Genomic DNA, 16,899 nt, shown 5'->3' on the forward strand with positions numbered 1-16,899 from the left:
ATGTGCACTGTGTCTGGATGCAGGGCGCAGGAGCTCCCAGGTAAGAGAGGCCCGAGAGGCTGACTGGACGGCTGGGGACCCGAACACGTGAGGTTTATAATGGGCTTTCCAGGTAACTCAGACATCCAGGACTGAGAACTCTTGCTCAGGGGAGACAGACAGCACATTCAGGGGCACATCTCTGGGTTCCCCCATCTCTCTCTTATCCCCACTCTCCAAGAGAACCATCCCGGCTGACCAGAGATTTGCCATTACCTCCTCTCACAGCTGCACCCAGCCCGGAAGGACTGCACCGGTCTTCAGGTCCTAGCTGGTACACCTGGCTCAGCTCTAGGAACTTCCTCTGACCTAAAGGATCTCATGCCTACAGCCTAGGACAGCATTCAGTGTCCCCAGACACACACAGGCCACACAGGCTATAGTCCTTTAGTGAAATGTAGGAAAACTTGAGCATTGTAATGCCAGCAAGTCTTTCCTCACCAGCAAGAAGGCTTCTATAACGCCTGCGTAGATGGCTACCTCCTGACATACAGCCCCAGTCCCTGCAGAGTGACAAAGACTGGGAGCGCCGATCAGTACTGTCATGCAGCAGTGTGATTTAAGGTGGCTGAGGTGACGAGGCATGCACGGACAGGGTCCCTGCACCCGAGGGCTATAGGGAAGTGGAATTCCCCTCTAGTGAGAGGGGGCGGCAGAAGACAGCTATTTACAGAGACTCCGTTAACTTTGTATTTTAGTGGATGCATCCCTTTACATATTTGGCCAAAACCCCACAACTACATGGGGGCCTGAAACAGAAAAGCCTCTCCATCCTTTGGAAGGGGCAGGCCTCGGTCAGCTGGGTGGAGCAAAAGTCTCTCTGCTGAGGCGAAGTTGCAGGAATTTCCACACTGCCTCCACTCTACCTGAGCCCGTGGCCCAAGAGAAAGGAAAGCTGAGCCAGGCTCATGCCACGTGTAAAAATGGGTTCCGGACCTTGGGAGACGAAAGACTTGGTCCTAATGAAGGAACGGCCTCTCTTCACGGCAGCTCTGGTCTTCTCCAGCCCGTCTTTGGTGCCCTCCTTGGCTGCCTTCATGAGCTTCTGCATCTGTAAAACAGAAGCAAGGAGTAAGGAGCTGCTGAGATGGCCCAGCACGATGTCCCTGCTGTGACTTTAAAAGAATACTGTCAAGTAGTCCGGGTTAACACAGTACATGGAGTGAGCATTCCAGTTTGGGAGAGGCTTCTTGGTTTTGGTCAGTGTGTATGTGTTTGTGGTTCTAAGAAACTTCTGATTTGTTTTTTCTTTCCGTTTTGTGGTTGTTAAGGAAGAGTCCTTCCTTAGCATGGTTCAAAAACATTCCTGCTACTTTTTTAACATTATCTTTCAAACCCGTGGAGCTTTGTGGAGTGGCAGGCAGTCATGTGCCCCTAACCCAGGGGCAGAAGAATTAACTGCATGCTCACTTAAGTTTTTGGATGCTCTCCACAGGAGTCCTTCCTGACATATCCCAGGTCTATACCCAGTTGTTCAGAGAGGCAAGAAGGGGTCAAGGATAAGAGAGTGGGCTGAGATTGGCCCAGGTGAGAAGACAGCCAATCCCTCTGTAGGGACATAAGTCAGAAAGACAACAACCCATGTGGGTCGAGTTCACTGGACCTGGTTTCCTCCAGCCAAGGCTGTGATTTAACATTCAAATCTAAGCCACAGGTGCCCAAGAGTGGCCCTGGCACATGCTGGGCGCCCAAGAGTGGCCTTGGCACATGCTGGCATCGTGTGTCCTGCTCTTTAACAGCTAGTGTTGATGGTATTGGCAGTAGACACTCAATGTCCTTTCAGAGAAAACCCAAGAGACCGGTGAGGAAGTAAGCCAGCATCCTTAGCAAGCCTGGTTTAACGCTCCACAAGTTGCCATGGCAACCAGACCTGCAGCTCATGCCCGCTACCTGCTCTTGACCACTTCACCCAGGGGACAGCAGTCTTTGGGGCAGTCCACACTAAAGTCCTCTCCTTCCCAGTGCTGATACTGCTGCTTTCTATTCAACGGCCATTCAACGTAGCTATAATCAACCCCCGATCTACACTTCCAACCCAGCACCACAACTAGGATTTCTACCCTTTTCATAATCATTCTTTCCTGTAAGAGTAAAACTTACAAAGTGACTCTTGTCTCCCATCCTAATTCCTGTGCCCCTCAGTCCCACTCATGACCATAACCTGTCGGTATGTCCGTGGCTAGCTCATTTCCCTCACTGCGGTTACCTTTCTAGGTCCTACTCTGCCATGCCCCAACCACAGGCAGTTGTACCTCAGCCCCACTTGACCACATCAGGATAATCAGAGGAAAGCAGACTCAGACAGAAGGGCTCCTGGAGACCCCAGAGCACACCTCCACGTCAGGCAGACGGGAGGTAAGGAGACTCGCCCCAGGCTCAACCCGAAGGCAGCTCTCACTGTCCATGATCCTAGAGCATTTGCTCACATCTCCGGACCTGTCACCCAGCAACGCTCAAATGTTTCTGAGCTGGACGGAGTTGACCTCATACAGCAGGCTACCCCAACTGTCAGAAAGCCCATGGCTCCCAGGAACACCCCGGAGTTACCATCTTGTGGATCTGCCTCAGTCCTCTTGCTGCCCTGCAGGGAACCAGTCAGATGCTGGCCAAACTGCCATGACTCCAGGGGAGGAGTGGAGCCACCACTGCCCAGAGCTGGCTCCAAGGACATTGAGTTTTAGTGAAATCCATCTATCTAACACATGAATAGATCTCACAGGACCAAGGGATGGTGAGTCAGGGAAGGTTACTTGACAGTGCCCTTTTAAAGCACATCTCCAAGGACTAAGGTATGCAAACCCAGTAGTTCTCAAACTTTCGGCCTAGGAGCCCCTTCAACTTCACAATTATTTCTGTGTTTTTGAAGAGGGCTAGAAATGAGCCCAGGGCCTTGAGCTTGCTAGGCCCTTGCTCTCCTTCACTCGGCTCTTAGAGACCATTGAACGCCCTAACAGCTTTCGTTCACACTGTATTAATCTACAGCAACAGTGGTAAAGTCAAAACTGGTAACAATTTTGAATGTTATAGTGATGTTTACTTAGAAGATAATAAATCTATTGCATTTTACGTTCAATAACATAATTATGAGAAACTATTCTCTTTTTCGAAACAGAATTGATATTTGTTTTGCCTGCTGGGAAATCCCCCAGACACTGCGGACTCCATACTCCATCTGTTGCTATGTTACACACCACAAGCTCCTGGAAGGCCCTCCCTTCACTCATAAGGGACCAAGCTCACAGAGATGGCTAAGGACGGCCCTGGACATGCCTTAGTGGCCTGGGAGCCCTGGGCCGTGCTTTGAGAACCACTGTTCTGGCTGAGTTGCACACGGCACAAGTCTACCTTGTGCACAGCATGGTCTGCTCTGGAGCACATGCGCGTCGCAGAGGGTAAGGAGGAGCCACACTACCTTCCGCTCCTGCCTGCGCTTTGCCTGCGGCACCTCCATGGCTCCCACCGTACTGGCCACCAGGCCTCTCATCTTTTCCTCACAGTGCGCCTTAAAGCGGGTTAGGTCATGAGAGAGCTGTGGCACAAAGAGACATGCTTTTCAGAACAGACTCTGTGGGGCCCCAGAGACCTATCCTGCACGAAGGATGTGGCACCTTCTGGCTGGAGGCCATGGCCAGCTCTGCTGACCTGAGGGAAACCCACGCGTGAGTGAGGCATGCAGGAAGGACACATGCTCCTTCCACCAGTGGACTGCGGATGCCCCAGGGAAGAACAGAGCCACTAAATGTACAGAAAGACCTGCATAAGACCATTCGGTTACATCTCGAGGAGACAGGGATTGAACATGCAAAATACACTTTGGACTATTTTGTGACAGGGCCAGTGGGAAGAACCTGGTGCTCAGGACCGTGCTGGAGTGCAGCTGCTGTGGGAAGAGTCTCCGTGCTAACGTGACACCCTGACGGATGGTTGGCTGGGTGTGCCGAACCACCCTTCCTCCAGTCACCACCATCACAAGCACACACAGCCAGACATTTCTCCCGAGGGGGGTGGGGGGGATGGCTCATGTCAACCAGGACAAGACACTTTAAGTAATGTTTAATGGAAACTTTATACTACTTCAACAACTCACTTTTACTTCGGCAGCTTTAAAAACATGACTCCTTCAATCTAGAAAGCCTGTCTCCTCCTGTGCTTCTGTGTTGTGCGGGCCTAGAACGGGAGGACCCCTGTCCACAGCCCTCATCCTCCCAGCAGAAGATGTGGCTCTGTTCCTTACTTTCCCACTGGTATGTCTAGTGCATCCCCTGGTGAGAAAAGGCTGCTGAGCTGGCATTTCTGGAGGCTTGATGGTGGGTACGAGCCCACCTCAAGGGCAGGAAGAACAGCCCCACTGGCACTGCCAGACGAGATGCCATCTTCTCAAGTCAATCAAGAGGACCAGCCTGAGTGTTTGTGGCAGCACAGGCTCGTTGGCACCCTGGGTGCTCCCCCTGCTGGGTTACTTTTTGAGGACTTTGGGTTAGGTCGGGAACGTCTAATACAGCTCCATGCAGACAACTATCACCTTGTTGTTAGTTCCCCTGGCTGCAATTGCAGCTCCATCCCAGGGCAGATCCCAGCTGCACTCCTGTTCAAAACAAAAAAGGCCCCACGTTCCTAGAGAAAGCCTGCCTACAAGCTGGCACTACTGTTCTTGGGACTGAATTCTGAATTAAGTTAGAGGAAATGACAGCTCTCCAGTGACAACTTGCAAAAGTACAGAGACACAAAATGTGGGTACGATCACAGTCTCTGGCTGCTGGAGTCACTGGGGAAGGCAGGCAGGTAAGGGAGGCTACGGTTAACTATTAGAAAGGCAGGCACCAGGTCTCGGATGAGGACCTCATGTGGGCTGTGTATCAACCTGATACAGCTGCAGTGTTTAGACACCACTGTGACTGTTCACACAGCCAGTCAACCCTTACACCCTGCCATAGGCAACGCCACCAGCGGCACACAGTACCGACAGATCCTTCTATACCAGCCACAGGGGCCCCTCCAACAAGAGTATGTGAGCCTGGCAGCCACAGAGAACCCCAACAAGCTGCGGCCAGGGCCAGGGCCGCCCTCAGTCTAATGCTCACTCTTATGGGCTTCCATATTCCTCCTGGACTGTAACCTGTGAAGTTTATGCCAAAAACCAAAAGTTCCCTCTAGGGAAAATGGTCCAAGCGGCTGGAGCCTCACCAGGTCACACGCAGTGTTCACTGGAGGACAGTGCGGAAGCAAAGCAGAGCTGTGCCTGTCCTGTCCACAGGGGCCCGGCCAGCTCACTCTGTGCACAAGGACTGTGACTGCCCAGACTACATCAGTTTAGTGCCCACTCGTATTTCTCTTCCCTTTTAACCTTGTCTTTTGAGAAAGGCTTTCTCTGCAGCCCTGGCTGTCCTGATACCACAACCCAGGCTGGCCTTCAATTCCCAGCAATCCTCCTGCTCCAACCTCTCAAGTGCCGGGATTACACCTGTGCCAACACACGGCTGTTACCACTTCTTAGCGTTCAGGTGCTGTGCCTGTTTAGGACGGCAGAAGTGGCTTTATGAGGCTGTAACAGCCAGATCCTCCTGTTTAGAGCTAAGAGACTACTTCAGTGGTACCCTATGTTCCTCAAACTACACACCAATGTCTCTGAAATAACCATGGACGTGTGTGTGACTCAGAATACATTTCCCAGTCCCGTTCCCGAGAGAGCGAGACCTTTGTCCAACACACAGACTAAGCACATACTTGCTTTTTGTGGCTGCTGCGCAGGAAGGACCTGGGAATTCCATTCTTGCCCTCTGAGTCACTTTGCTCCTCGTAGCTTTCGAACTCACTGGAGCTCCACCCGTACTCCAGTGAGCTGTTTCCGCCTTCGTCTCCATTCTCCACATCATCATAAATCATTTCACCTGTGTGCACAGACCAAGGTGAAATTGGTTAAGTCTGAGTGCACGAGCTTTTTGAGCTACCCTTTCACCTGTGGTCCAGAGGGCGGTTGTCAGAACTGCTCAGGAACAATGCAGATGTTGCTGAGGACAACAGCTCTCAGAGCCTCCTCCGTGTGGGCAGTGCTGGTATCTGAGAAGGCTCTGCATGTGCTTCTGGCACGTCACTACAGCACTGGAACCCCAAGGACCCAGCACGACTACAGCAAGTAACACGACAATATAGTAAAGGATGTTCTAACCATCACGAACTTTCCACAAAAGGAGAGCTTCCTGTATATATGGAACATGCGAGATTGGATAGATAGGTGATAAGCAGAGAGAAAGGCAAGCAGAGATGCGGAGCTGACACCTGATGTACACAGGACCTAAAGATGATAAACAGCTCTCTAAACAGTGCATAGCCGTGTAGGCTGGGACAGGAGCGAGGCCACTGGTCCTGGAACTACGTACAGCGGTGGCATTCTCCCCGGACGCTCAGCAGGGACACGAGCGAGGCCACTGCTCCCTGGAACTACGTACAGCGGTGGCATTCTCCCCGGACGCTCAGCAGGGACACGAGCGAGGCCACTGCTCCCTGGAACTACGTACAGCGGTGGCATTCTCCCTGGACGCTCAGCACTGGCTGTCACACTGGGGCAGGGCCTCTGCATTTGAGGGAAACTCCTGACTGAGAGACCTGGGTGACTAAGGAAGGCGTTGTTTTTCCCTTTGAGGATAGGTGACTCTTAGAAGAATTGTAGTCTCACTTACTTAACTATTTCAACTGATTGATCTCAAGTTACGATTTTTACCAACAGATGCTGCAGTCACGGCCACTGAAGCAATCTTCCCTTCCTCCCTGCTCTGCTTCTCTCCTGATACTGTCACCAGAGCCGGCTTCTGCCGCTTGTCAGACAACAGCTTTGGTTTTTCCTGACACGTCTTAGTGTTCTGGCTTCTACTTCCCACTTTCCCTAGTCATGGTGTCCTTTCTGCCACGCTCTGCTACCGTCCTCCAAGGAACTGGGCTGGATCTCATTGCCTTTCAATAAATTTTGAACATAGGCCATTATCTCAGTAACTTCATTGCTATAAATCTGTCCTAAGAGTTTTGAAGATTAATAAAGTCAAAATATTCTGTGATTTTCAGTCTCCCTTCATCTTTGACAGTTTTGAAGATAACAGAACAATTATATTTGTAGAGAGGTTTCAATATTTGTTACATATTTATTCATTCAGTCATTCATAGTAAAGCTGGGGCCTCAAAGACACAAGGACAGCGCTCTGCCACCGCACTATGAGCTGACAGTGGTCGCTTTCTTTCAGATCTAGAAAACCATAGCCTGACTTTCTGTGTTTTCCAGTTACAGCACTTCTTAGACGTGTGCTAGAACGCTTAGCCTCAGTGTTTCCAACCTCGGCTCCTGTTTTTCATATCTGTTGCTCTTAGTGCATCGAGTGCTGTGAGCAAGCACACGAGCCCTCAAACACACCATACAAGATAAGCCCCAAAACCAAAGACAAAACACGCGTGCCAGACCTGGGGGTTGCACACGCACTAGCTACTTTTGTACCCCAAACAAAAGACGGCTAAGCTGGACCTGAAACTCCGGTCCAGACAAGAGCAAACCTGGTTCAGAGTCTGAGTTCTCCCTTGGAACGTCATCGTAAATTGCTTCCTCTGGATCTGCAAGATAAGGAAATACCTGTTAAAAGCTGACCAGAGCCAATGGGTGTGATGTTATAAATATCCCAAAGGTTAGCGTGGAGGAATGGCCCACTGTGTCTTGGCAAGAAGAACCACTCTGAATGAGAGCTTCGTCTCAAAACAGAAGAGATGTAAAATCCAATCAACAGTGGGGAGTTCACAGTTCCCAGGCCCACTCGTTCTATTACCGTCCAACAATGTCTCTCTCCATGGCTCTTTTGAGCAGGTTTAAGCTTTGGGGTTCAGAATACAAAGGAGGTACACAAGTCTTAGGAATAAAAGGAGTACGTACTGGTGTCACATCAATGGGGAATCCACTGAACTACGCTGATGGCCGGGAAGTATTTACACCCTGGAGGTGAGAAGTCACCCATGCCGGTAGTAAGTCAAATGCATAGTTTCCTACCCAGTATTATGGGGACACGAGTGTTCTGTGAATAGGCTTTCTTAGCACGAGCACGTGCGTGGTGGGGGTGTTGTAAAAGTGTAATACACCATACAGATGGTCACACTGATCACCAATGACATTGAAACCGAAGTGAATATATAACATGCTTACACACCTCATGTGGATATATGCTTCACATAAAGGCTTTTGAGGCTACTTTTCCAAAGTGTTTGTGTTGTCATTTCTGGGGGAGAACACTCAGCCACAGTGTATTCGCATGCTGAAAACCATGGGAGACAGAGGATAAACGAACTGTTGCCTGTACAGCATGGTCACTCATCACCATAAGAAGCAAGTCCAGAAACTGCAATTCTGAAGTCGTGGTGGCAGCCGGCACACCACTAGCACCTAAGCAACTGTGGCCACAGTATAGATTTCTCCTCCCAAGATAGGGCTGGGTAGTGTGAGCCCTAGGGTTGTTTTTAAGCGGTTAATTGCTTGGGTTTGGTGGAGGGGGTGGCTGAAGAAACCTGGACACCACGTACATAACAAGACATTTATGGGTTCCTGTGATAGTTCTGAATCAGCAGCCCCCAAATAGCCATCGCAATCAGTCTAGAACCTGTGTCAAAGACACAGTTAAAACCATACCAAGACTTTCCAGAAGAAGCTAGAACAGTTGAGCACCTAAGGTGGTTGGACCTTTAAGCCAATCATATAAAACAGTTACACAGAAATTAGGAGCTACTGGGTAATAAAGGCATAATGTGTTTGCTTCCTTAAAATAAAAAAAAAATAAAAAAAAAAGACTGGTTAAAAACAGCTCAGCTTCTTAAAACAATAGTGGAATCTGAGACCTGTAGAGCACCTCTGAGCACCACTACTGACAAAGACAACCTGAAGGCCATCCAAGAGGTGCCAACAGCATCTCCCTGGAGCTGACAATGGGCGGCAGGTCTGGGTGCTAGCTCCCTCCCCATCATGCAGTGAAGACAGGCTGTTCCAGGAAGAAGCAGGAGGGGTAAGTGCTCAGTGCAGAGCTGTGACTGCCTCAGCACAGGGCAAAGGCCGCTTCGGAGTCCCTGGAGACTTCTCTCTCTACATAAGCTTTTGTTAGTACTCCCGTAAATGAGAGTACTAATTTTAACTTATATTAGCCCATTATTCTTGTCTATGTTAGCCACGCGGTTGGTGCCTTATTCGGCGAGGCAGTCACATCCAGCATTTTAAAGGTTGCAATCTAAACTCGGCCAGGAAAGGAAACCCACGGCCTTCTAGTCAAGACTTGCAGGTGCTCAGGGGTGGGGATCCAGGCCTTGGGGCAGCAGCACTTACTTTCCATCCATGCTGTGTTGGCAGGGTCGGCTGCCCACCGGGCCAGAGCATTGCCTTCTTGGCTGCCTTGATCACCACTAGAAGTAAAGACATCATGCACTGAGAACACGGAGAAGCACACCAGTCAAGGGGGGGGGGGGGAGCGGAGCTAAGCGACCTATGGCATTCATGTGTGTGCACACTATTATAGGAGATCATTCCAAGTTCAAGTTTACACACATAACTCTATCAGCGATCACACACAGCAGTGTCAGAAGTGTCATGTTTTCTGTATGACCTGAAGATCATACATGATACCCCGACTGTGCGTGGCCTCAGCCTTCTCTTTCTCCAGGGCAGACTGGTAGGAGGAAGGTGCCAGGACCACAGAGCCATCTCCAAGGTGGCAGTGACTTTGACTTCTGTCGTACACAACGTGAAGCTACTATGACACTTCCCACAGGGCACAGGAAGGGATTCACTGGACACATGAATTGTCACCGTAAGGTCTCAACATCTGACAAAAGGGGTGGCAGGGTGACAGTCCCCAAGACACCCACCTTCTGCTGGGAGACTCCTAAAGGCAACTGCCCAGCAGGGCCGAAGAATTAGGGGGACGAGTCCAGAAAGAAGGTGACTATGCAGAAATATACAGAGGGCTCTGGAAAGCCAACACAAGCAAAAGGAAGGGTTAGCTTCCAGTCTCTGAAGAAACAACCCAAGCTGTCAGGGCAAGGGCATAGAGCTGTGACCACTGCCTACACCGTCCCTCTGGGTGGTTACAGGTTCTAAGGACGTGTGAGTGTAAGGTCCCAAGAGAGGAATGACGGTGAAAGCTGGTGAAGGTCTTCACTGACAGTCCCCACAGATGGCTCACACCAGACAGCATTGTACTTACTCTCTGGGAACCACTATCTCCTGAGGCCCCATTAAGTGGCCAGGCTGAATGGGGAAGTGAATCCTGTCCCTTAAGAATGGCAAGCCTCAGCTGCAATGGTGGTGGCGCACACCTTTAATACTAGCTCTCGGGAGGTAGAAGCAGCTGGATCTCTGAGTTCAAGCCCAGCCTGGTCTACTGAGCAAGTTCAAGGACAGCCACAGCTATACACAAGGAAATGGTATCATGAAAACACACACACACAGACACACACAATCAAACAAAAGAATGGCAGAACTCTCAGACCACAGCCTAGCATAATCGTCATCAGAGAGACAAAGACTTCATCCAACAACTGACGGAAGCAGATGAAGAATTCCAGAGCCAAATATTTGGTGGAGCTCGGGGAGTCCTATGGAGGAGGGGAAGGGAGACCTGGAGGAAGCAGAGGGGTCAAGGACACCATAAGAAGACAGGATTCAAGTGGGCTCACAGAGATCAGGGGGCCTGCATGGGTCTGGCCTAAGTCCTCTGCATATAAGTTATGGCTGTGTAGCTTGGTATTCTTGTAGAATCCCCAGCAGTGGAAGCAGAGGCTGCCTCTGACGCTTTTGCATGATTTAAGAGCCTTTTCCTCCTACTGGGTTGCCTCATCCAGCCTTGATGTGAGAACATGTGCCTGGTATTATTAGAGCTTGTTATGCGGTATTTGGTTGACGTCCCTGAGAGGCCTGTTCTTTTCTGAGGGGAGGTGAAGGGTGGACCTGGGGGAAAGGTGAGGTAGGGGGAGAGACCAGAGAGAAGTTAGGGAAACTACAGTCAGCATGTAAAGTATTTCAGAAGTACAAATTTAAAAAGGAAGAAAAAAACAGTAGAGCTCTCGTCTCGCTACTCAGAAGAGCAGGCGACTAAAAACTTGGTAATCACTAACTCTGCAATGCTCCGTTTAGCATACTCGGTATTTCTTGGATCAGGGTTAACTATGGGGGAAGAGCAGAAAGTGAGACCACAGAGGGGAACCCGATCAGATGTGCCTGGATGGGTGCCCAGGACAGTCAGGAACTGGTCCTGTGCTGGGTGGTGGGGAAGGGGGCAGCAGACAGGTATGTCCACAGGGCACAGTTAGATCCATGCTTGATGGGGTGGCAGGGATGAGGCACCCTACACAGACACCCACGCATGTGCACCCAGGACAGAAATGGTCCTTTGCCGACCAGAGGGATGGATTACGTAGGAAAGGGAGGGGTCTTCCACTTTTGAAGTTTCCAATTACACCTGCACACTAATTTTCCTCCTGTTTTGGTGGGTGGTGGTACACATATGCACACACTTCTGGGTCTGGGTGCACACACATGCTGTGTGTGGAGCTGCCCTTTGACACTGGCTGTCTTCCATCACTCACCTCCTGACTTTATGACAGACTATCTTACCCGGTGCTACAACGGCTGGCAGGCAAGCCCCAGGGCATCCTCCTGCCTCCCCAGGGCTCAGATTACAGGCTTGCGCCCTGCACCTGGTGTTTATGTTGGTACTGGGGGTTGAACTCTTGTCCTCACACTTGTGTGGCAAGCACTTCACTGACTAAGCCACCTCCCCAGCCATGGTTTTAGTTTCGGGAAACAGTGGCTCCCCATGCGGCCTAGTCTAGTCTAGAACTCACGACTGTCCTGTCTCAGTCTCCTCAGCGGGACTGACTACTAATTTAATCATGTACAGAACTACAGGCTGGGTGGTGGTGGCGCACGCCTTTAATCCCAGCACTTGGGAGGTAGAGGCAAGGGCGTCTCTGTGAGTTCAAGGCCAGCCTGGTCTACAGAGTGAGTTCAGGACAGCCAGTGCAGTTACACAGAGAAACCCTGTCTAGAAAAGACAAAAACAAACCAATAAAAATTCAGTTTCTGAACAATGGTCTCTGTGGGTCTGCACTGTGCCACAGTTCCCACTCTCTCTTAGGTAAAAAGTCCTCGCCATGTGACTATTATACTTTAACCCTCGATGACCAAAGGGAAGACACAGTACGTTAAGACCAGCTGCGGTCATGCAGGGTTGACACGGTCTGATGAATGCGAGAGGATGCAGCTGGTCACCATCTCACTGCTGACACTGATGCTGCAGACAGAGTCGGGATACTCCTAGGCTCCTGTAAGGGCCTAGAAAGCAGGTAGAACCAGCTCCAGTAACACCCTGAGGATCAAGGGAGTGTCTTCCTGCAGCTCAGATGGCCTGAGAACCCAGCGGGGAGAGCCCAGCACTGAAGGTCGGGGCATGGACACAGAAGGTCTAGGGTTAGCAGAGATACCTGTGTGGAAGGTCCTCAGAGCTTAGGGAATTGCACTGCCCATCTCCCGAAACTTCTGCTGCTTCTGCCGAGAGAAAAGGGTGACAGTACATCACACCTGGCAAGATGTTTCCACAGCTGACTTTGAACCCTAAATGACTTCATGTTTCTTTCTCGCCTGCAACAGGCTTATGCTAACAAAGATTAGAAAATGTTCAAGTCTTAGATAAAATACACTCATGACAGGATCATGACAGAGAAACCAGGTCTGTGACGCAGACTAAATGCAAGCACACATAACAAGTCAACACGCAGGAAGGAGGCACAGCACACGTCAGGCTTGCATGCAGTATCCCGCGGGACTCAGGTACTGAAGTCATGGTACCCCGTTTAAGGGACCCAACCACTGAGGGGTTACTGAACTGTAAGGGCAGGGCTCTGACACCAAACGGTAACCACCAATGGGGTCACAATCTGATGGCGTTGCTGAAAATGATGAAGACATTTGGAGGCGGAGCCTCATCTGAGAAAGTGAGCCACGGGGTGCCAATGCTCTTGGGGGCCATCTTCTCAAGGCCTCTGTCTCTAACTGCTTCCTGGCTGCCATGACAGAAGTGGCTTTGCTCCATTTATCTCTTCCACCAATCTAGGAGGCTCTGTCTCACGGCAATGCAACCCATGACCACGGGATGATCCCTCAGGAGCAGGAGCCCAAGTACACCTTTCTTCTGTCTAAAGCTAACTCAGCATCTTGCAGTTCTGCGTCTTTATGGACGTCGCTACTTGATTTACAACACAGGTACCTGGTGACCCCAAATGACATGGATGGAGAAACAGCGGTGCACGATAAATCAAACTCCCTGCTCACACGAGTTCTGTCCAGGTACTCTCAGGTCTGACTGGCAGTGTCCTGCCATTTCTGACTCACACAGACACATATTCCCCCTGACCTGACTGGAAGCTGTGGATGCTTTCCCATGCCCGCAACTGTCCTGTGCAAAAACTTGCTTATAGGAAGTGAGGTGAAGAGCAGGCCCTCCAAGACACAGGCAAGACCTGGAGTGGGGCAAGTGAGCATGTGCAGGAAGCGGGCCACCTGAGTTCTCTGGCCAGCAGAAGGCTGAAGCGATCAGACCTCTTCTCCAGGACCAGCTCTCCCCAGGTGGCCAGGCCTGAGCTCCAGCTGGGCTGCCAGCGCTGGGTAAGATGGGGAGACTTGAAGATATGGGCCCTAGGAAAGTTTGTGGAGCACAGAAGCCCCCCTCCTCTAGGGCAGGACATGGGGACGAGCTGCCCAGAGGCCAGCAGCTGAGAACTCAGTCCCCCCAGGGCATTCCTGCTGAGAGCTTCCCTCACTCAGCTCACGGTCTCTACTTCTTTCCAGGGAACACCATCGGGATACCCAAGGTGAGACACTCTTCTCAGACTTGGGCTCAGAGGCAGAATTCTGATTTACAGCTACATGAAAAATTCAGTAGGGGTACTTTCCTTTTATCTTTAATAACCAAGAAAACAATCTTCAAAGAAAACTCGGTTTTAAATACTGGAAAACAGTAAAAAGTTCTAAGGAGAAATGTTTCCTGCAGAAATTGAGCATAAATGCTAAGGCTAGACCATGGCCTGTAGTGCATCCTCCCTCTATAATAGAGGAGCTGCTATCTAAAAATGACGGTCTTTGCAGTCAAAGAAAATGGGTACATAAGCCAGGCATGTGGTACAGCTACTTAGGGCAGCTGAGGCAGGGGGATCATGAGTTCATGAGATCTAGGCTATAGAATGAACTCAAGGCAACAATGGGCAGCTTAGTGAGACCTGATCTCAAAATCAGAAGTCAAAAAGGGCCATGGATGTGGCTCACTGGCAGAGTACTCGCCTAGCACGCACAAGGCTCCAAGTTCAAACTCTGGGTGGGGGTGGGGGTGGGATACATCATTCTAAAGTAATGGATAACTGAACACCATTTAAAGTGCTTTATTTAAAAATAATTCGACATGATTTTAAACAATCTATTTTATTTATGTATGTATTTACTTGTTTATTTTGCTTTGTATAAGCACTAAGTCCCAGAACTTAAGGACAAGGTGTGCATGTTTGTCTTTTGACTCTTTACCCTCAGAAAGTATTAGAGACCACTCTGAGGTGTGCAGAGAAGGAGATGAAGGGACGTGCACACACTCTAGGCCAGGGATGATAAGTTATGGAGAGCGCAGGGCTGGGGCCAGCTCTAGAGTGAAGACCACATAAGCTCTCCCCGGTGTGCAGAGGCCAGAGGTTCCAGAACACACAGCTGCCTCCGAGTTGTCCCCTCACTGCACCCAGGCGGTTACAGGAGGGATTAGCTTGGGCTCAGTTTCCAACAGTGCAGGCAATAACCTATGACGGGAAAGGAAAGACGGGACACAGGTCTCTTAACCACTGTGCCCTGTCGCTGTAAGAAGCTGTGGGTCACGTACCTTCCTCCTCTACAGACTCGGCTCGGATGATGACGGGACTGGAGTAGGCAGGCAGCAGCAACGGCAGGTTGGATGGGACAGCATAGCCACAAGGCACAGGCACAGAGTAACCAGTAGGCACACGCAGGCCCACCCCTTCCTCTTCTGTGTTGGCATCAGGAGATGGTGGCTGGTCCTCCTGGAATGGCGTGATGTCAATGACAGAATATGGGTTCACTCTTGTTGGGACCACAAGTTTTGTGGGCTCAGCCTCGGGAGCAGGCTCGGCTCCAGTTCCATTTCCTGGAGGACAGAGGGAGACGAGTTAGCAAGCAAGGCGGAAAGAACGGACGTGGTCCCTGTGGCTGTAGCAAGTGCATGGGAACACTGCATCCATCACCAATGTCAGGACGCCCGGTATTCCCAGATCACCACAGGAAGCTGTGAGGCCCAGGCCCATGTGGTACATGGTGGAATGGGGAGCTGGCCTCACCCCGGGCACAGATGGAGGAAACTCTGCCCAGAGGCTCCCAGGGCAGTGTATCAAACAGGAAGAGTCAAAGAACAACATGGCGAGATTTGGCTGGGGACAAAGGAGTGGAAAGCCAGTCCTCAACCACAGTGGCCACAGGTGCACCTAGCACTCTATCTGGCTAACGCGCAAAGCCCCAGATCCACCTCCAGACTTGAGAAACATCCAGTCCCACAGGCAATCCATCCCGGTCTATGAACAGCAATGAAATGGCCATGACATCTATTATAAAATAGCAGACTTTTCCCTAAACTACAAGAGGAGGGTTAGAGCAACAAGAACAGAAACTGAAAGGAAATGATACAAAAAGAAAAAAACAGCCAAAATTGCATATAGCTCGTTCAGCTGGCCAGGGAGACCCAGACTCCTCTGACCCCCAAAACCATTCTTGTCATAATTTACACTTGAAGCCCACTCCACCCCAGGCTCACAGGCTGAAGGCTTGGTTCCCAGGAGGTGGCGCGATGAGGGGCGGATGACCTTGGTAACTCATGGATGAGCTCCTAGCTGAATGGGATACCACAAGGTGGAACCCGACTGGAGGGAGGACGTCAATGGAGCTGTACACGTGTGTCTTTGAAGGAGCTATCCTGCCTCCTCCTCAGCTTTCCTCTGAGTCTCGCTCGGCTTCTGGGGTGCACAGTGTGAGGAGCTCTAGTCTAGTTTGCTCCTACGCTACGGACCCAGACCCTGTGTGAGTGTGAGCCCATGTGAACCTCACCTCAGGGATTGTGTTACAGGGATGGAAACTACTATAGTCTATAGGCACGGAGAGATCAGGACGCCTCCTGCAGGACCCAGGGCAGCGTGGCTGTGTGACTGACCTGCGAGGGAGGTGCTCTCGCCTGCAAGGACTGAGTCAGCGCCTCTGGCCCCGTGGGCTGATGGGGCTTGCCGATCCGCCTCGGGGACTTCATCTCCGCTGTCAAAGTCAAAAAGCTCCCCCTCCTCCTCTTCATTGTTGTTGGTGTCACACTTCGCCTCATCTTCTGAAGTTTAAAATCACAGGAATCACAATGCTGACATTTGCTTCCAGGACAGCATCTGTACCTCCCTGGGCAAGAAAAACCCAGGAGAAGCAGCAGCAAAGGCGGTGAACCTGAGCCTCCCCCCCACCCCCTACCCCCGGTCGATGTGGCTAGCAGCATTACTGGGACAGCAGCAGGACTTTGGATCAGAGCTACGGTTTCCCTTGGCAGGCACTTCATAAAGTGGGGAAAAAGAAAAACAAGAGAGGAGAGGAGAAGAGGAAAAAGCATCTTTCGCATCTGAAGAATGTGCTGTGGGTTAGCTTCCAGGAAAAGCTGGTCTTCTTGCCACGCTAAGACAACGTGAGGAGAGGAGAAGGATTTGATTTACCAAGAGACCCCCGTCCATGGGACAAGTCCACGGTCTTGTTATTCACAATGACACACCTCACGTCAC

At 50.8% G+C, this 16,899-nt stretch overlaps 1 protein-coding gene across 3 annotated transcripts in view; it reads right to left on the reverse strand.

Moving 5' to 3' along the window:
• Window positions 1-16,899, reverse strand: part of Arhgef10 (Rho guanine nucleotide exchange factor 10) — an 81,779-nt gene that overhangs the window by 51,480 nt on the left and 13,400 nt on the right. For 2 of the 3 annotated variants that reach the window (XM_038326085.1, XM_038326084.1), the window contains exons 3-10: window positions 16,299-16,463; window positions 14,964-15,245; window positions 12,532-12,595; window positions 9,377-9,453; window positions 7,576-7,632; window positions 5,764-5,927; window positions 3,452-3,568; window positions 976-1,090 (exon numbers count right to left, since the gene is read on the reverse strand). In XM_038326085.1, coding sequence (XP_038182013.1) covers window positions 976-1,090; window positions 3,452-3,568; window positions 5,764-5,927; window positions 7,576-7,632; window positions 9,377-9,453; window positions 12,532-12,595; window positions 14,964-15,245; window positions 16,299-16,463 — 1,041 coding nt within the window. The remainder of the gene's footprint in view (window positions 1-975; window positions 1,091-3,451; window positions 3,569-5,763; window positions 5,928-7,575; window positions 7,633-9,376; window positions 9,454-12,531; window positions 12,596-14,963; window positions 15,246-16,298; window positions 16,464-16,899) is intronic. The other variant, XM_038326086.1, reaches the window with a different exon arrangement.

Source organism: Arvicola amphibius, chromosome 4 (genome assembly GCF_903992535.2).
Source record: "Arvicola amphibius chromosome 4, mArvAmp1.2, whole genome shotgun sequence".
In the NCBI taxonomy this organism is placed as follows: Eukaryota; Metazoa; Chordata; class Mammalia; order Rodentia; family Cricetidae; genus Arvicola; species Arvicola amphibius.